Genomic DNA, 21,480 nt, shown 5'->3' with positions numbered 1-21,480 from the left:
CTTTCAGTGAGTGAACAAAGCCTGGATGGATTTTATTTTCATTAACAAAAAACTTTGTCATTGATGCATGTGTGTCTGATTGCCTATAGAGAAAAGCAGTGATGGTTGAAGTAAATGAGTGTGTCAGCTGTATTTACGGTACAGCGGTGTAACCTCAGTCCTCCTCTCTGGTTCTGGTGTCTCAGGAGAGCCCCAGACCAGATGGGACTCACTGCAGTCATGAATCTTCCGACCACAAATCCATTATAGTCACAATCCGTTTTTATGGTATATAACTGCAAACACATGCACACTTAAAGGTGTTAAAAGCAGTTTTTTCAATCTAACTTTCTAACTTCTGCCATTTTGCTAACCACACCATTGGTTCAAAACCCAACTGATGTCAGCAAATGCAGATGCACAGAATGGGTTGAATATCGTTCTGAAAATGATTCCAATGATATTGTTCCTCTGTGTCGTTATAACTGTGTTGTTGACTTTCTCACAGAAACAGAACGAGTTAAAACTTTATAGTTACAGTTATTGTACTTGGTGCGAACGGGCCTTTTTAAGTTTAAATACAGTTGTTAGAAAAAGTATGTGAACCACTTGCAGAATCTGTGAAAATGTGAAAAATTAACAAAATAAGAGAGATCATACAAAATGCATGTTATTTTTTGTTTAGTACTGTCCTAAGATATTTTACATAAAAGATGTTTACATATAGTCCACATGAAAAAAAAAAAAGCTGAATTTATTCAAATGGCCCCATTCATAAGTATGTGAACCATTGGTTCTTAATACTGTGTGTGGTTACCTGATGATCTACGACTGTTTTTTTGTTTTGTGATGGTTGTTCATGAGTCACTTGTTTGTTCTGAGCAGTTAAACGGAGCTCTGTTCTTCAGAAAAATCCTTCTGAAAGATTCTTCAGTTTTTAAGCATTTTTTTAATTTTTTTTTATATTTGAACCCTTTCCAGCAGTGACTGTATGATTTTCAGATCAATTTTTTCACACTGAGGACAACTGAGGGACTCAAACACAATTATTAAAAAAGGTTCAAACATTCACTGATGCTCCTGAAGGAAACACAATACATTAAGAGTTGGGGGTGAAAACTTTTGAATTTGAAGTTCAAGGTAAATTGTACTTATTTTTTCTTCCGGGAAACATGCAAGTATCTTCTGTTGCTTCCGGAAGGCAGTACTAAATGAAAAGCAATGATATTTCAATAAAATAAGAAAAATGTGGACATCTTCATCCTGTTCAAAAGGGAGTGCGAGATTTAAAGGGGTCGCAGCCTGAATCGGTGCATAGTTAATGATGCCCCAAAATAAGCAGTTAAAAAATCTATAGGGTATTTTGAGCTGAAACTTCACAGACACATTCAGGGGACACCTTAGATTTATATTACATCTTGTGAAAGAACGTTCTAGGGCACCTTTAATAGTTGTGTTTGAGTCCCTCAGTTGTCCTCATTGTCAAAAGATGGATCTCAAAATCATAGTCACTGCTGGAAAAGGTTCAAATATGCAAAAGATGCTTGAAAACTGAAGAATCTGCAGGACCTGGAAGATTTTTCTGAAGAACAGAGCTCAGTTTAACTGCTCAGGACAAACAAGCGACTCAAGAACAACCATCACAATACAAACAAACAGTCGTAGATCATCCAGGTAACCACACACAGTATTAAGAACCAATGGTTCACATACTTTTGAATGGCCATTTGAATAAATTCAGCAATTTGAATAAAAAAACAAACAAGACAAAAAAACAAAAACAAACTAAAAGCTAACAAGCTAAAATGTTACATGCTGTTTATGCCAATTTTGTATATTTTGTCTTGTGGAGATTAATTTTCACCTTGAAGCACCTGGAAAGACACTTTGCTGGATGTGTGCGTGTTCTCCTCAGCTTTCAGCTCCTCACTGAAAATTAATGTTTGGATATCTAGGGCAGCTTCGAAACCTCAATCACAGCTCGAGTGTGACAAAGTTTGACACGTGCCATAGCCTCATTCTGGCTCTTTCCTTTTCTAACTTTCCCCTATCTCTCTCACGCTCCACCTCAACCTGTCACTCCTTTTACTCCTTCACAAACAAACTGGCACGAAGCCCTCTCATCTGCATCTGATTACAGTGCTCATGGCACCCCGGTAAACGTTTCTGACATGACAAGACAAGTTATTTGTGCCTCTGTGTGTTTTTGTATGCATGTACATATGCTTCTCTGAATTAATGCAAATGCATCTGGTCTAAGTGTGAATGCACTTGCGGTGTAAACAACACATAACAATAAAAGGAAGTGCGACCGTACAGATATTTACAACAGGGCTCAGGTATCTCTAAGGTTGGCTTGTTTGGATTTGTACTGTCAAATATCTTTATTGTCAAATCTATCTCTCTCTCTCGCTCCATGTGACAGCAGTGAGCAGACACTCATAACTGTTAACAAAAACAGCAGACTCCTTTGGATAATTACCCAAACACCCACATTCTGTGTTACAGCTCATCCCATGCCTTCTGGGAATACTGTCTCATTTATGCTCATTTCCTCCGCCTCCTGGAATCCCTCGTCAAATTATGACTTTTATAAATGAAACATAACAGTTGATGGTTTGGTTATGGTGTTAAAAACTCCGCTTCTCTAGGTTTGTTAACCATCCTCTAGGGTTATAATTTGTTTGTTATAGTGCAGTAATGAATCTTTATTTGTTAGTGAAGGAAGCATCATTGATCTTTTTGTTCTTTTAAACAAGAGCGGATAGCAGAGTTTTTTTTTTTTTTTTTTACTCTCTTCTCTCACCTGGAATGATGTGATCTTCATGCAGCAGGTGGCCCTTCCACACTGTGCTTTGACACTTGTCACGAATGGAGTAGCACGCTGACAGCAGGGTGTTTGTAAGTCGTCCACTTGCATGAAGGTTTTTCTGTATCCATGCTGCTACCTGAGTCATGTGCCCCAGAGAGGGAAAAAAAAAAGAGATTCAGAACAGGCTTGTATTAGCATTATACAGTTTCAATTGCTTCTATTGTTATATTGTATGACATGCAAATGTCATTAAATGCTATTACAAAGGAGCTAGTGGCACATGATCTGGTTCTCACACCTTTATTATTAGCTCATTGCAATTTTAAAGCAACTCTGTCACAGGCTTTGCCACAGGCTGTGCATCTAAAATATAAAATTCCATCACCAATTATTCACCCTTTTTTCGTTGAATACTTTTATTCAATGAGAATGCAATGAATTCATACTAAGTGACCGTAAAGACCTTTACATTGTTACAAAAGATTTCTATTTAGAAGAAATGCTGTTCTTTTGAACATTCTATTAATCAAAGGATCCTGAAAAAAATCCAAAATTCCACAAAATGATTAACCAGCACAAGCATTGTTTGAGCTCCAAATCAGCATATTATAATGATTTCTGAAAGATCATATGACACTGAAGATTGGAGAAATTATGCTGAAAATTCATCTTTGACATTACAGGATCAGATGCATTATACACTCTAAAAAATGCTGGGTTAAAAACAACCCAAGTTGGGTTGAAAATGGACAAACTTAATAGTTTTAGTTAACTCAACTATTGTTTAAAAATTATTAGTTAAAAATTATAGTATTGCTTACTTAAAATGAACCCAAAATATCTTGAAAATTAACATTTATTAATATGTTTAATAAATTAACATTTTAATTTAATTTTAGATTCATTTTAAGTCAGCCATATAGTCATTTTCAAACAACTGTTGGGTTAAATAAAACTACCCAGCAGGTTGGGCAAACATTTAACCCAACAGTTGGGTTAAAACAACCCAATCGCTGGGTTTGTCCATTTTCAACCCAACTTGGGTTGTTTTTAACCCAGCATTTTTTAGAGTGTATAATATATTTAAATAATAATTTAAAAACAAATATTTTTACCCGCTGGGGTTGACAAAATTGTATTTTTTTTTCCCCAAAATAAATGCAGCCTTGGTAATTATACTTTTGTTGCAAACAAAACATCTTGTTTGGATGCTCTATACTCTAAAAAACACTGGGTTGAATTTTACTCAGCAAATGACTATAACTTTTTTTTTTTTTTTTTGTACATGAATTAGTGTTTAGATTAACTTAAATCCTCTATACTTAAACAACCACTGGTTTGCATGAAAATTCCTTTCTATAAGTTTTTATTTATATCATATTTTATAGTGTAGCATATTTTACATAGTTTTTAATACATATTGCCTACATTTAAGCTCATTAACAAATACACTGCCAAAAAAAAAAGGTTGCTGTTTGGATTTTAATAGGCAAATATTTAAGAATCTATGGATGGATCATTATTACATTGATTATTATATTGCTAGCATGTTTTGTTTGGCAGCGGTTCTTTTAATCCTCAAAGATGGAGTGTGTAGCTTTTCATTTTTTAAACATCCATGTTGGAAGACACATCATGGCCATATTCCAGGATGTCAAGATCAAGATTCACCAGGGCTAAAATTGTGAAAAAAATGGTTCAGAGAGCATGAAGAATCATTTTCACACATGAATTGGCACCTCTGAGTCTAGACCTTAAATTCATTGAAAGTCTTTGGGATGTGCTGGAGTAGACTTTACAGAGTGTTCACCTCTTGCATTGTCAATACAAGATCCTGACCAAAAATTGATGCACCTCTTGATGGAAAAACATCACAACATTTATTTACACTGAAGTTAAGGTCTGGACTCAGAGGTGCCAATTCATGTGTGAAAATGATTGTTTGTGCTCTCTGAACCTTTTTTTCACAGTTTTAACCCTGATGAATATTGGCATTGTCATCCTGGAATATGGCCATGATACATCTTAAAGGTGATAAAGATGATCTTTTCGTCGACTGAGAAACCAAAGACTGTTAGTGAGTTTTTGAAATGAGCGCATGCGTAAGAACAACCCCCCCTCCTTCACAGCTCATTTCGAGGGAACGCCTCCCAAAACTCGTGCACGAGTATTGGAACACGAGTGTTTACCACCGGCATTCGCTGTGTCATGTTAGTGGATTCATTATGTCGGACTCACCGCAGGTAACTCATAATCTGCAGTTGTTATTCCCGTCTCCTGACAAAAACATTGCATGCGGCGCCTGTGGAGTGTGGAAAGTTACTGGAGCGCTCAGCCGCGCTCGTCTCGCACAAGGAACGTCATGGCAGTGATTGACAAGCCAGAGGGCCAATCGCGTAAACGATTGGCTGATGTTTTTAAGGCCCTACCTCGTGCACAGATGATGTATATTAATATTATTCCTTTCAGTGCACCTAATAAATAGTCTTTTATCAGTTAGTAAAGACAGTTTCAAGTAATATTGCAAAAATGTATAAAACATCCTCTTTAGCACCTTTAATACATGGTTGTTTAAGAAATGAAAAGTTACACACTCCATCTTTAATGGTTAAAAGAATCGTTGCCAAACATAAAACATGCTAGAAAAATAATAAGACTTGAGTTTAAGTTGAAGCTCTGTGTTGAAATTCTTGACAAGAACTTTGGTATCAGAGCGATCCTTCTACACAGTCTGAGAAGGTTTACAGCAGCTTGATGATATTCGTAATTGAATAAACAATCAATTTTATGGCCTATGACCTCTTGTGATGTGCATTCTGTAAATTAAATTAGTAACATGAAACATTTAACAGATTTTAACAGTTTCTCACTCCCACTCATTTCTACTGTATAGACACACATAAAAAGTGATGACACACCTATGGCACACAGCTATTTTCTGAAGTCGCTGTCTTAAGTGCCAAGAAAATTAATTAGAATGCTCAGAGAGAGAAACAAAAACCCTGAAGGGCTTCAGATCCTCCTCCTGTTTTCTCTCTGGAATGGAGCCCTGAATAATCTGATCTCTCCCACACATCCAATGTAACCGCTGCAATTAGTATCTGGTCCACTCTGATTACATGCAAGGTGAATAAAGATTTATTTCCCTGCAGTGCAGTTGACCACGTGCATCTGAAGGCCCTGATAGCAGGACGGTCTGCATATGTCACAGTGACCGCAAGGTGTCCGGTGTGCCGGAGGGAGTGGGCGGTAGAGGTTTTTTGCCACAGCAGGATGTTGATTATGATCTAGCTAATCTAGGCTGGGTCAGATTGATTAAGCGGAGGGAGGTGGAGGAGGGCAGCCTGGCGGTTCTGATTACAGTGGCAGTGTTAAAGCGTTATAATCACAGAGAGTCAAAGGCAAACAGCTGAGAGGACGATCAGCATTCACAATGTGATTTCTTATAGGATTAGAACCACAGACACCCGTAGGCTAGATAATGCAGTGCTGTGTTTTAAACACGACTCGCATATAACCTCTAGATTGTTCTTCTGATATATTACTCATGGGAGGTTTTTTTTAAGTTCAATTTCACTTCTTTTTCTTTAAAACACAGAGAAAATGATAGGCATTTTTATTCACCTATGAAAGAATGGCTCCCTTTACATCTGGCTTTAGCATATGTTTTCTGTTATAGGAGATGTCACAGTCTACAATAGAAACATGCACTGGAGCCCAATGACATACCTGTCCATCATCAACTGATACTCAATGTTTTGCTATATAAATCATTATGTGAACACCTAGAAAAGCCTTTGGTCAATATAATCGAAGCATGATTGTCAAAATCAGATAAACCTCTCTTTTTGTCCTCAGCTGTCCACACACATGCTGGGTAAGAAAGGACAGGTGGAAGGAAGTGGAGTTCTAAACAATGCATATTGAACTCACAGGCAGTCATGATGACATGAACCAGATTGGTGTATTGATCTGGGACCTCTGAACTAAATCTGCTTTGGGGTCAGAAGGTGGGTCATAACAGTTCACTGACTAATTACATCAAACACTGAGAGAATGAGTGAGGGAGCAGGAAAGTAGGTGAATGAGGAAGTAAAGTAGTGCACTGAAATGCATAGTAATCTTCAGCTGTTACCTTGAGACCAACTTTTACTAAGGAATAGAGAGAAGTCTTAAGCTAAGAGAAAGGACGGGGTTGACCTCGTTGCTATGGATGATGTCAACAAGCTCACTAACCACAGTGATTGGTTGATGGGGGAGGGGTCTCTTTCAGTGATTTAATCATAGAAATGTAGAATGAGGTTGCCATATTCAAATAAAGGTTTTAAAATGTATGCTGTGTCACTAATTCAACTAGTATATGTTCAGCTAATTGTCAGCTTACATGTTTGCATCTCGAGAGAATTCAGAATTCAAGTGACAAATGATGTTTTATAAACAAAGTTTTGGAGGAGCACATTCAAACAGTCTATCTAATCAGCTCGAGAGGAGTTATACAGTGGGTACGAAAAGTATTCAGACCCCCTTATATTTTTCACTTTGTTATATTGCAGCCATTTGCTAAAATCATTTAAGTTCATTTTTTTTCCTCATTAATGTACACACAGCACCCCATATTGACAGAAAAACACAGAATTGTTGACATTTTTGCAGATTTATTAAAAAAGAAAAACTGAAATATAACATGGTCCTAAGTATTCAGACCCTTTGCTGTGACACTCATATATTTAACTCAGGTGTTGTCCATTTCTTCTGATCATCCTTGAGATGGTTCTACACCTTCATTTGAGTCCAGCTGTGTTTGAATATACTGATTGGATTTGATTAGGAAAGCCAGCAAATGGCTGCAATATAACAAAGAGTGAAAAATTTAAGGGGGTCTGAATACTTTCCGTACCCACTGTATATACACAGACGAGAGCCGACTCACCTAGTTACCTTGACGGTTTTCTGTATTCCTCCGCCACCCCGTCCCTCACTCTCGGCTGGGATACAGGGAGAACTCTGGGTTTGGACTAAATTCCAAGCTCAGAATCATCCCCTTGGACAGCATGCCAAATACGCTTATTATATTTTTTGTACTCTATTCGATCATTTGTAAGTGTGCACTCATGAAAAACAACTGCCACAGATAATCTGGCTGCTGGAGTTTTATCGTAGATTCAAATCTATAGATCAAAATATTTATTGCATTTATGAAGAAAAAGTTAATTACCCAAGGCTCTATCGCTGTTGCCTCAATGGTGTACAGTGTCTTTGGGCAGACTGCTGAGGCGGATTGGCAGCAACAGCCTTTAGGATTGTTTGTGATTCGGTCTTAGTGACTTAGGAGTCCTCTTGACTACTCCTAACATTTCACAGATTTAGGAGCTAGTTTTAGTGCTCTAAAATTATTTGTGAAATACTCCTAGAGAAAATTTTTTAAATTTTTTAAATTTTAGTCCTAAACTTAGGACTGACCCGCCCATTATTTTTAAGGAGCTACTTTTAGCCTTAAGATGTTTTGTGAATACAGCCCCAGAATTTGATTGTAGATTTGATTTTGTACTTTAATTTTTACTACCTATTCTGCCTTGGATTTGTCAACAGACAAGAACTTTTTTGGCTTTTCAGTCACTTGGTCATTTCAGTTTGTTATTGAAAGATTATGAAAACATCCTTGTTCATTAGTATAACAGAAGTATGCAGAAGTCATAAGACCAAGGATATTTAATTAAGAAAGCAAAATTCCATGTTATACTGTATATTGACGTGACTCAGACTCTGTAGTGTCATTCAGTAGAGCATGTCTCTGAAATACCAGCTGCATTATTGTTGATTACTGTTTGCAATATTAATGTTCAAACACCTTGCTGTTTATAACCCTGGCTGACATCTGTTACTCATCATAAGATGAACTGGTTTCTCACATGGGTTCAGTGACAGTGAGACATACATTACTTCAGTGCATGAATCTCCTCAACATAAGCTCTGTGTTAGAGGCTCAGTATATATAGTCTGAAAGCAGCACTTATTTCATGTGTCTATTGACTGTCTCTGCCTCAAGCTGAGCGCGGTCTCATTGATGGTGTTTATTCTATCGGAGGTTCATTTCAAACAAAGCAGTGTGTCTTTAAAGGGTGTAGTTATTTTGAATCCATTTTATTATGTACTTAAAGCTTAATTTCGCCACCACACTGGCACAACCTCTGAATCCTTAGAGACTGAGACTCATACCGAACATCTTCATGTCATTAACTGTAGTCTCCACAGTGTTTTCATGTCATGTTGTGTGTCATTACATACTGGCAGATGGTACAGTGCTGCTTCCACTGCTGTTTTGCCTGTTTTATGGTACATTGTCACTCGTGGATTTGTGTATGTGTGTGTAACTGTGTGAATGCCGTCTATAATAGGTTGCCCCCTTTGCCTCTCAGACATAATCTCATGGGAGGAATCCTGGCACGATTGTAATGCCATCTGCATTATTTAGTTCAGTACTTCTCAACTGATTTTAGCTTCAAAATCTGGCTTTTACATTGGATGTCATGAAGTATCTTTGCTGAGAGTGAGCCTATATTGTAATTCAATGTAGTTTGGGTCACATTTTCTTTATATATATATATATATATATATATATATATATATATATATATATTATAATATAATATAATATAATATAATATAATATAATATATATATATATATATATATATATATATATATATATATATATATATATATATATATATATATATATATATATATATATATATATATATATATATATATATATATATATATATATATATATATATATATATATAAAATATAATAATTCAGCCCTACAGGCGTCGTTGGATGTGCTTCTGTGAACCCCTAAAATGTTTCTGCTAATTTCCAATTGTAGTTTTTCTACTGAAGTTTTATCCCAATTTCTAAAATTTTTTACTGGTCCCCAAATTTCACATCCATGTAAAAGAGTCGGTTTAATTATTGAATTGTATAATTTTATCCAAGTTTTAATGGGTAATTTTAAGTGACCGCATCGTGACTTTATAGCATAAAAAGCCCTCCGAGCCTTTTCACTCTCTCTCTCTCTCTCTCTCTCTCTCTCTCTCTCTCTCTCTCTCTCTCTCTCTCTCTCTCTCTCTCTCTCTCTCTCTCTCTCTCTCTCTCTCTCTCTCTCTCTCTTCTGTTTGGACAGGCAAAGATGGCAATTTATAAAACAAGGAAGAACAGAATCGAAAATAGGTGTGGTCAAGAGATTACGTCTTTATTTAAGGCTTTTGTCAAGTCAAGAATTGTTGTAGAGTTTAAGTATTATAAAGCAATGAATGATATAGAAACTTTTAAACTACAGTGGTGTTACAATTCGATCTTTTGTACGGTGACGGAGGAAGACTTAATTTTTGATCTGGTTTGGAGTTGATGTGTGTTTAATATTTATGCTGTTATGATTGAATAAAGTTTGTCATTAAAAAAAAATCTCTCTCTCTCTCTCTCTCTCTCTCTCTCTCTCTCTCTCTCTCTCTCTCTCTCTCTCTCTCTCTCTCTCTCTCTCTCTCTCTCTCTCTGCGCATGCGTGGTTGTGAGCGTTTGTTGAGTGTGTGAACAGAGTGCGGTGAGTGCGTGAGTTTACTTTTGTTGTGGCCGCTGTGCCAAACAAAGTTTATTTCAGTTTATTTTTTGTTTTTATTTAAGTTGTGGGTTTTTTTGTAGTGTCGAGTCTGTGAAGGTTGTCAATCTGCCAGTATTTTTTTACTGGCAGAATGACTACAGGTGTGGGGAGCTTCGATTTCCTCACACGGCGTCATGGCGTGAAAATAGACTCGAAGGCTAGTATTGAGGACTGTAGTTTAGCGGTGGGAGAGGTAGTTGGTTGTGAGAATGTTGTGTCAGCTTCAAGAATGAACAACGCGGTTGTTGTTTTTATGAAAACTGTTGAGTTGGCGAACGTTGTGGTTGAAACTGGAGTTGTAATTGACAACGCGTTTGTTGCTGTGCTACCGTTGTCCACGCCATCAAAGAAGGTGATCCTTTCAAATGTACCGCCTTTCATTAAAAATGAGTTGCTTGTACAAATGTTAGAGCGATACGGCAAATTGGTTTCCCCAATAAAAATGATTCAGATCGGTTGTAAATCGCCATTATTAAAACACGTAGTGTCGTTTAGACGCTTCGTGTTCATGGTGTTAAAAGATAACAGAGAAGAGTTGGACTTAACGTTTAACTTTAAACATGATGAGTTCAACTATGTGATTTATGCTACAACCAATAACATGAGGTGCCTTCGTTGCGGTGAAATAGGACACCTTGTGAGAGTTTGCCCGAAAAAGGAAGAAAAATCCAAACAAAATGTTTTGTCGGTCTCGGTTGAAAAGGCTGTTGAAGATAAGGAGGCAGTACAAACTGTTAGAGAGGAGCTGCCTACAACCGCTAATGTAGTTGGAGAAAACAAAACGCAAACCAAAGATGCAAGCCTAATAGCTTTATCAAGTGATGCAGCAGTTGTGATGCAAACGGTTGATGAAGAACAAACTGTGGTTGAGATGGAAGAAGTTTCTGTATCTGATCAGATGCAGTCAGCTAATGGTTCAGGTGATAAGCAGAGTTCTGACAAAAATCAAGATGTTGAACTGTTAGGAGATCTTTGTTTATTGGAAGAACAGGATGAGTGTGTTTTTAAAACACCACAAAAGAGAAGAATGAAGCAACATCATTACAGTAAATCAAAAAAAATAGATAAAGTTGTTTCAAGTCAAACTGATACTGAGAGTGAAACTGAACTTTCTGAATGTAGCATCTCCTTTGATCAATCTCAAGATGAGTTACCAAATCATTCCTACAATGTAGATGATATTAAACTCTTTTTAAGAGTAACTAAGAATGTAAGAAATGTACGCATCACTGAATACTTTCCTGATTTAGAGCAATTTGCTGAGAAGGCAAAAATTTTCAGGAGTGAAGGTCTCTTTTCTGATCAAGAGATTTACAGGTTGAAAAAAATTCTCACCAAAGTTAATGTACAATTAGGGAATAATGCTGGTAATGAAAAACATTAGAATAATACTTATTTGAGATGAGTTTCTATTGGTGTTTCTTGTGTATCCTTTTCTTCTCTTTGATGAAGGATTTCCATATTGCTTCTCTTAATTTGAATGGAGCACGAGAAGGGAAGAAAAGGTTTGAACTATTTGAGTTAATCAAGATTAAAAGAATAGATGTTTTGTTTGCACAAGAAACACATAGTGATGCTTTTAATGAAGCTGATTGGGCAAGTGAATTTGATGGGTTATCCATTTGTAGTCATAATACATCTTTAAGTGGGGGTGTTGCTATCCTGTTCTCAAAAATATTTATTCCAGTTTCATACCAAGTTGAAGAAATTGTTAAGGGAAGACTTTTAAAGATAAGAGCTCAATTTGAAAATCAGTTTTATGTCTTTTTATGTATTTATGTTCCCACCAATACAACTGAAAGAATGGGGATTTTAGATATATTATGTAAAGCAATAAGTGATTGTAATACTGAAGATTTGTTTTTGATAGGAGGGGACTTTAACTGTACAGAAAATGCCTCTGATAGAAATCATGTTGAGCCCCATATGGCTTCTCGAAAAAGACTTGTTCAATTAATAGAAATGCATGATTTAACTGATATATGGAGAAATTTTCATAAGACACAGAGACAGTACACTTGGCTTCATTCATACAATAATATGTTGTCTTTGGCAAGGTTGGACAGATTTTATGGTTTTAGTCATCAACTTAATATTTTCAGAGATTGTTCTATTATTCCAGTCGGTTTTTCAGATCATAGTTTAGTGTTGTGTTCTTTAACTTTGGGATCTATAAAACCTAAGAGCGCATTGTGGCATTTTAATAACAGTTTATTAACTGATTTGGAATTTAGAGATATTTTTAAGTTTTTTTGGAATGACTTTAGAACCAGAAAGTCTGATTTCCAATCATTGCAGCAATGGTGGGATTTCGGTAAAATACAAATTAGACAATTGAGTCAACAGTATGCTTGCAACATCACCAAAGACCTAACTAATTTAATGGCAAATTTAGAGAAAGATATAAAGAAACTTCAAGAATCTATTGTTACTGAACAAAATCAAGAGCTTATTAAAATTTTAAATGAAAAAAAGAAGGAATTGGCTGAACTTTTAAACCTGAAGGCACAAGGGGCTCTGATCAGGTCCCGTTTCCAGAATATAGAGTGGATGGATATACCGTCAAAATTTTTTTTTAATTTGGAGAAAAAAAATGGTCAAAAAAGATGTATATATGGCTTACGCTCTAAGGACGGTGCACTCTTGTTGAATCATACAGAGATTCGTAAGAGGGCAGTGGAATTTTATGAAGAACTGTATAGCAGTGAGCTTACACACAGGTCAGACAGTGTGTTTATTAAGGGTCTTCCTCAGGTATCGGATGATGCCAATGGCGAGCTTTGTAGAGTGTTGACTTTGGAAGAGTTACAGAAAGCTCTTCAAAGCATGGAATGTGGCAGAGCACCGGGAATAGATGGCCTATCTGTAGACTTTTATAAGTCTTTTTGGCCTGAGATTGGTGCAGATCTGCTTGAAGTCATCAATGAAAGTCTGAGTAGTGGAAGATTACCACTGAGCTGTCGCAGAGCGGTCCTTACTCTACTGCCAAAGAAAGGAGACCTGAGTAACATTAAAAACTGGAGGCCTGTCTCTTTGCTATGCTGTGATTATAAAATTCTATCTAAAACTTTAGCAAATAGATTAAGTAAGGTTTTAGAAGAAATTATTCACTCTGATCAGACTTATTGTGTTCCAGGTAGACAAATTTTTGATAATATTTCATTTCTTAGAGATTTTCTTGATATTGGTAAGCTCTTGGGCATTGATTTTGGTTTAATATCAATAGATCAAGAAAAAGCTTTTGATAGAGTGGAACATGGTTATTTATGGGATGTTCTAAAAGGTTTTGGTTTTAATAAAGTTTTTATTGATAAGTTAAAAGTCTTATATTGTGATGTTGAAAGCTTGCTGAAGGTGAATGGTGACTTATGTGCCCCCTTTAGAGTTTTTAGAGGTATTAGACAAGGGTGTGCTCTATCTGGTATGTTATATAGTTTGGCAATTGAACCTTTGTTGAGAAAGTTTAGAGCAGAATTAAAAGGTGTAAGCATTCCCAATTGTAAAAATGTTTTTAAATTATCAGCATATGCTGATGATATTGTCATTCTCTTCAAAGAACAAAGAGATGTGGAAAAAATGACAGAAATTTTATGTGATTTTATGACTGTATCTTCGGCTAGAGTAAATTGGAATAAAAGTGAGGCTATCTTATTTGGTAAATGGCCAAATGGACAACCTTCTCTTCCTGTGGGTTTGAAATTGAGCAAAGAAGGGTTTAAATACCTGGGTGTATATCTGGGAGATGATATGACTGTTAAAAAAAATTTTGAAGGCGTAGAAGAAAAAATAATGGGGCGTTTGAATAAATGGAAGTTTTTACTTTCTAATATGTCTTATAGAGGACGGGTTTTAATTATCAATAATTTGGCAGCCTCTACTCTTTGGCATTGGTTAACTTGCATTGATCCACCACTGCTTTTATTAAAAAAGTTCAATCTATTTTAGTTAATTTCTTTTGGGACAGTTTACATTGGGTTCCACAAAGTGTTTTATTTTTGCCTAAAGATGAAGGGGGACAAGGTCTGATTCATTTGCAAAGTAGAGCGGCAGCTTTTAGGATAAAATTTGTACAAAGGTTCATTGATACTCCTGTAAATGAAAATTGGAGTTTGGCTGCTTCTATTATTTTAAAAAAAATTGAAGGTTTGGGCCTGGACAAGACCTTGTTTTTGATGAACCCTAAGAAAATGTCTGTATCTAAATTACCAATTTATTATTGTAATTTATTTAAAGTGTGGTCACTTTTTAAAGTTTTGAGATGTGAAAATATTGATTCTTTGTATTGGACGTTACAAGAACCTCTGATTTTTGGTTCACGTTTGGATGTGTCGAATGAGAATTTTTTTCCTGTTTTGACGGACTTACTTATCAAATCTCATGTCACTACTCTTGGGAGGCTAATTCATATAACTGGTTCTGAACTTTCTAATACCAAAGCAATGGCGGAAAAGTTGGGTCTGAAGTCAATACGAGTAATAACTCAGCTGATGACCAAGTGGAAAGAAAACATTACTGAAAAGGAATTTGAAATGTTGAAAGACTTTGCAGAAGAGCGGATACAGCCTGAGGATGGTGATTCTTTCCCGAAGTTGTGTTTGATACCTGATTTAGAAATGTGTAATGGGTTTCTTTTAAGATATAGTAATTTAGTTTTGTCAGGGAATGGGAAGGTATCTGGTAAAGCCATGTATAGATGTTGTGTTAAAGTTTTTAACAAAAGAAGTCTTGATGGAAAAATAGACACACCTTGGCGTAATGTTCTACACTTGAGTGAAAATGTAAGACCTGAATGGGGGGCACTTTATAAGTCACCACTTAGTAAAAAAACAGGGGATTTACAATGGAGAGTTTTGCATGGAATTATAGCGGTTAATGCTTTTGTTTCAATAATTAATTGTGAAGTAAATCGAGAATGTCTTTTTTGTTCACAAAGAGAAACAGTGTTTCATGCCTTCATGTATTGTAATAGATTAAGACCTTTGTTTTCTTTGTTACAAGATCTGTTTAAAAGGTTTGGTGAAGTGTTTTCTATGGAGATTTTTATTTGTGGTTTTAAGTATTGCAGAAGACGTTCCTTTGAATGTCAATTATTTAATTTTTTGTTGGGTAAAGCGAAAATGGCAATTTATGTGAGTAGAAAAAGAAAAATGGAGGGAAGTTTCGATACAGATGTTACAACGATTTTTTCAATCTTGGTGAAGTCAAGAATTTTAATTGACTTCCGCTATTATAAAGCAACAAAAAATATGATGTATTTTGAACAAAGATGGTGTGTAAAAAATGTTCTTTGTAATATTATTGATGATGTTTTGATTTTTAACAGTTTGCTGTGAGGGTCTCTCTGCTTGGTAGAGAATATAGTCTTATGTCACTTTTTTGTAATAAAATGGTGTTTTAAAATTCAAATTCTCTCTCTCTCTCTCTCTCTCTCTCTCTCTCTCTCTCTCTCTAATACTGTAGAAAATTCAATGTGTTTCAATGAAGCGACTCAACGTTCCTTCGTTACTAGTTCTAAAGTGACATTTTAGAGTTAGCAACGGAGGCAATTTGAGTACATAGAACGGGCAATCTTTGATCTTATTAATCTATTATTTTATATGTATTATAGCAAGTCGAATTGTACTATATTAAATTTGATAATAATTAACGTTACGTTACATCCTTATATAGCACATTGGCTACAACTAGACGGGCCATATCAGACTCTTCTCCGCTTCAAATACGTAAAACATTAAACTTTATTTTTTGAGTAAAGAAAACGCTTTACTTTTTTTTTTTTCAAACATTAGATCTTTATTTACCTTTGCATTGCACAGAGGAGATGTCCAAACTGCATGCGCACTTCATTCAGAGGTGAGGCGGATCCAATGGAGTTAGGAGGTTTTGTCACAAGCTCTTTAAAATCCTTTTCATTCGTTAAATATTTGTAAAACCCACATACCAGCGTAAATGGTGACCTATTTTTTTTTTATAACTAGTGCTTTGTTTGACTGAACTGTACAATTGTGCTTATATGTTGTTCAATAAATATTATTTTATATAAATATGTCCATTAAGTAATATGGATTGAGTGAACATTACATTAATACGCCATTAGATGGCGGCAACACTTTACAGGAGAATTAGTCAGTGCAGCACAAGAGACTTTTAAATTGAAAGGAACTTTTGCAGAAGTAAGTTGTTTTAGCGCTGTGGTGTTATGGATGGAAAATTCCCAAAGCTGAAAAAAAGACAAATACAAAGATCGCTTACCTCAGCGGACATTCAAACGGACTTGTTTAAAGGATGTAATATTATGGACATCGACTTGAAGAATGAATGTAATTCAATATACCAGACACAGGTAATAGCCTACTCTCTCTCTCTCTCTCTCTCTCTCTCTCTCTCTCATGGAGTGATGTGTGTGAGTGGATGTGTGTGAGAGCGTTTCTAATTGCTGTATGTTTTTTTTTTTCTACTCTTTCTTTATTTCTGAAACATACTGTGAGTGTGTTTCATCTTTTTTGTTTTGTTTTTTTTTTTTTTTTTTTTTTTTTTTTGTTTGATAAGTTTAGGTTAGTTTAGGGGGGGGGGTTTTTTCCCTCCCGTGCCGTCGTTAGTGGCGTCCGCATGGCGTCTCCCACGGGGGGAACAATGTCGTTTTCCCTCCGGAATGGGTTTAGATGCGTACCGGAGCCGACTGCTTCGATTGAGGATGTGTTGGTTGTAGTTGGTGATCAGGTTGGTCACGAAAATATAAATTCAGCTTCGCGAATGAACAAAGCCGTTGTGGTTTTTTTGAAGACTGAACAACTTGTTAATCAAGTAATTGAAAACGGGCTTTGGGTGAAAGGAATGTTTCTGCCGGTTACTCCGTTGTATGCACCGGCTACAAAAGTAACTATTTCAAACGTTCCTCCGTTTATCAAAAGTGAGGTGATTGTTAAGGAATTGTCTCGTTTTGGGAAAGTAGTCAGTCCGGTTAAGATGGTACCTTTAGGATGTAAAAATCCAGCGTTAAAACATGTACTGTCATTCAGAAGACAGGTTCACATGTTTTTAAATTCTCAGGATAAAATTCTAGACGTGTCTTTTAGAGTGAATGACGGAGATAGTTCCTTTGTGTTATATGCAAGCACTGAAAGCTTACGGTGCTTTGAGTGTGGTGATATTGGCCACAAAAGATTCTCGTGTCCGCATAAAAATAGACCAGAGGAGCCTCGGATAAGAGAAGGACAAGAGGTGGAAAATGAAGCTACAATGGAGAGTCAGGGTGAGCAGAATCGGGAATCAGCGAAAGTTTCAGAAGGCCAAAGTGTGGATACTGGTGAAGATAACGAGGTGAGTGCAACTTCAAGTGAATCTGCTGGTTTTTGGAAGAAGAGCAGCCTTGTTGTAGTAATAAAATTGGCTTAAAAGCAGTGAATACTGCTAAAGATGTGGTTTCTGATGAGGTTTTGTCAGTAAGTCAGAATGTAAAGGTGGTGACTGTTGAAGATGTGGTTCCTGATGAGGCCTTACCAGTAAGTCAGGATATAAGGGTGGTGACTGCTGTTGAAGATATGGGTTTTGATGAGGCTTTAGGAATGAGTCAGGATGATGGAGTAAAAGATGATGATTGTTGTTCTGATATATCTGATTGTCCAAAAGTAGGTGATAATTTATACACTGTGGAACAGATTAATGAGTTTTTGGATGAAACAAAAGGTAGAAAGGTAAATGTTGCTGATTATTTTCCGGATACTGATAAATTCGTTGCTTCAGTTGTGTGGGCACGAAAAACGTATAACTTTTCTGTGTTATCACAGCAGAAACGCTTTCGGTTGAAAAAACATATAGCTACGATAAGACAAAGGAAAAGAGTAGGAAAGGAGATGAGGGGCGGTTTTTTAAAATAATTATAATGGTTGTTTGTCTGCCTCTTTGTTTTTCCTTTCTTTTCTGTTTTTCTTTCTTTTTCTGTCTCATGGAGCCATTGAGAGTAGCATCTTTAAATGTAAATGGCCTTAGAGATAGGAGAAAACAAGCCTTGCTTTTAGAATGTTTAAAATTAAAAAATATTGGAGTAACTTTTCTTCAAGAGACCCATAGTGATAAAAGTAATGAAGTAGAGTGGGGCTTATGGTGGGAGGGCAAGTACATTCTTAGTCATGGCACCAATTTTAGTTCAGGTGTCGCTATATGTTTTAGTCCAAATTGTAAGGTTAAAATTTTGTCTGAGCATGAGATAGAGCCAGGTCGCTTATTGGTTGTAAAAGCAGAATTAAATACTTATAATGTAATTTTTGTAAATATTTATGCAAATAATAAAGGGTCTGAGAGAATTGCTCTCTTTAAGAAAATTAGGGATGTTTTAAATACATTAAAATCCAAAGATATTGTTATTATGGGAGGAGATTTTAATTGTACTTTGGATTTTAATATGGATAGAAATAATGAAGAAACACACTATCAGTCTTCATCTGTTTTAGCAAATATTGTTAAAAGTTTGGAGTTAAATGATGTATGGAGAACTGAAAACCCTTTTTTAAAACAGTATACCTGGGTGAAGGTTTCAGAAGGACAGGTTTATGCAGCAAGATTGGACAGATTTTATATTTCAAATAACTCAAGAAATCGAATTTGTAATGCTAATATAATTCCTAATATTATTTCGGATCATAAAATGATTACAATAGATTGTGTATTGTCAGAGCAATGTAAAGTGGGTTCATATTGGCATTTTAATAAGAAGTTGTTACAAGATGCTATTTTTTGTGCAAATTTTAATTTATTTTGGCAAACATGGCAGATGCATAAAAATGATTTTAGAGATATTATACAGTGGTGGGAAGTTGGAAAAACTCAAATAAAGGTTTTCTGTCAACAATATACTTGTTATTCATCAAAAAGATTGGAAAATACGATTAAAGACCTTGAAGATGAGATATTTGAAATTGAAAATAAAATGTTGGAAAGACATGAAAGTCAGTTACAAAATGTTATTAAAGAAAAAAAGCTACAGTTAGAAAATTTATTACAAGAAAAAGTAAAAGGAGCTCTTATTAGGGCTCGTTTTTCTCATATTAGAGATATTGATGGACCAACATCTTTCTTTTTTAATTTAGAACGAAAGGTGTGTCAAGAGAAACAAATGTTGTGTTTAAGGAATGATAGAGGTGATCTATTTTATGACTCATCAGAAATGAGTAAATGTGTTGTTGATTTTTATTCTAAGTTGTATGATATGGATGTAACAGATTTGGAAAGTAAAAATGAACTTTTACATTTAATCCCAGAACTTAAATCGGAACATAAAGAGGACTTGGATTGCATTTTAAGTTTTCAAGAAGTAACTAAAGCTGTGCAAGAATTATCAACTGGAAAATCCCCTGGGTTAGATGGGCTTCCCTCTGAATTTTTTAAATATTTTTGGGAAGTTATTGGGAATGATTATTATGAAATGATTTTATATTCAATACAAACAGGATGTTTACCTATTAGTTGCAGAAGAGCAATTCTTTCTCTGCTACCAAAAAAAGGTGATCTTACTTTGCTTAAGAATTGGAGGCCTGTAGCCTTGTTGACTACGGATTATAAGATTTTCTCTAAGTGTATTTCTAATAGACTGAATGAATATATGGGTGTATTAATTCATAATGATCAGTCTTATTGTATAAAAAATAGATGCATTAGAGATAATTTGTTCCTTATAAGAGATGTTATTGACTATTCGATGTTAAACAATATTGATCTTGGAATTTTGTCACTAGATCAAGAAAAGGCTTTTGACAGAGTGGATCATTCCTATTTGTTTGATGTTTTAAGTGCATATGGATTTGGAAATGGTTTTATTTCATGGATCAGATTACTCTATGAAAAAGCTGAATGCATGGTAAAAGTGCCTGGAGGCTTAAGTATACCCATCAAAGTCCGAAGGGGAATAAGGCAGGGGTGCCCACTTTCGGGTCAGCTCTACAGCTTAGTTATTGAACCATTATTGTGTAAACTAAGAACTGCATTAAAAGGTTTACATATTGAAGGATCTTTTAATAAACCCATCAAACTTTCTGCTTATGCTGATGACCTCACTGTGATAATTAAAGATAAAGAAGATATAAAAAGTGTATTGAATTGTATTCAGTGCTATGAGAAGGCCTCTTCAGCCAAAATAAATTGGGGCAAAAGTGAAGCTCTATGGTGTGGAGTTTCAAGTGCAATAATAAGATTGCCAGAAAATGTTGAGTGGAGCAAAGATGGTCTTAAATTTTTAGGGGTTTTTTTAGGCTCTGATCTGTATAAAAAGAAAAATTGGGATGGATTGATAGAGAAGATGTCTGTACGTTTGTCCAACTGGAAATGGTTACTCCCTCGATTATCATATAGAGGAAGAGTTTTGATAGTAAATAATCTTATTGCATCTTCATTCTGGCATAAAATGGCTATTTTGGATCCTCCTCTTAACCTTATTAAAGAAATCCAAAGACAATTGGTTAATTTTTTTTGGTCAGGACAGCACTGGCTGAGAGCTGCTGTCCTGTATTTACCAATTAGTGAAGGAGGACAAGGACTCATTGACATTGAATGTAGAGTTGCTGCTTTCAGATTACAGGCTGCTCAAAGACTTTTGTATAAAAGGCACATCAGCTGGACAGATGTAGCCTGTGGATTATTGAGGAAAGGAGGACAGATGGGATTCGATCGACATCTTTTTTTAATGGATCTTGATGGAGTGGACTTAACTGGTCTAACACCTTTTTATAAGACAATGCTTAAAGTTTGGAAAGTCTTCTCAACTTCTCGAAAGCAGGGGTCTGAAAAAGGTTTTTGGGGAAAAGAGGAACCCATATTGTATAACCCTGTGTTATTTGTAAAAAGTTTAAATTCTGTTTTTATGAGAAATGCACTTTTAAGAGCAGGTCTCAACAAGGTGTCATGTTTTTTGAACAAGGATGGGTGGTTAGCCCCAGAAGATATTGCGAAAAAGACTGGTGTGAAATCCTTACGGTTTTCTGAAAGACTTTTAAATGAAATTGTGGCTGCTGTACCTTCTGAATTTAAATGTGCTCTG

The 21,480-nt window shown here is 35.6% G+C and overlaps 1 protein-coding gene across 2 annotated transcripts in view; it reads left to right on the top strand.

Annotated features, from left to right (window-relative positions):
• Nucleotides 1-10,363: 10,363 nt before the first annotated feature.
• The window catches only part of fam189a1 (family with sequence similarity 189 member A1), a 70,194-nt gene continuing 59,077 nt past the window's right edge, over nucleotides 10,364-21,480 (top strand). Inside the window, exon 1 of one of the 2 annotated variants that reach the window (XM_067400802.1) lies at nucleotides 10,364-10,394. Coding sequence is in view for 1 of the 2 variants with exons in the window: in XM_067400801.1 (XP_067256902.1) it covers nucleotides 16,747-16,794 (48 nt within the window). In the remaining variant the exon portion in view is untranslated. Of the gene's footprint in view, nucleotides 10,395-16,685; nucleotides 16,795-21,480 lie in introns of those variants that run through there. The other variant, XM_067400801.1, reaches the window with a different exon arrangement.

This window comes from Chanodichthys erythropterus, chromosome 11 (assembly GCF_024489055.1).
Source record: "Chanodichthys erythropterus isolate Z2021 chromosome 11, ASM2448905v1, whole genome shotgun sequence".
NCBI lineage: Eukaryota > Metazoa > Chordata > Actinopteri > Cypriniformes > Xenocyprididae > Chanodichthys > Chanodichthys erythropterus.
This window is presented reverse-complemented; position numbering and strand designations above follow the sequence as displayed.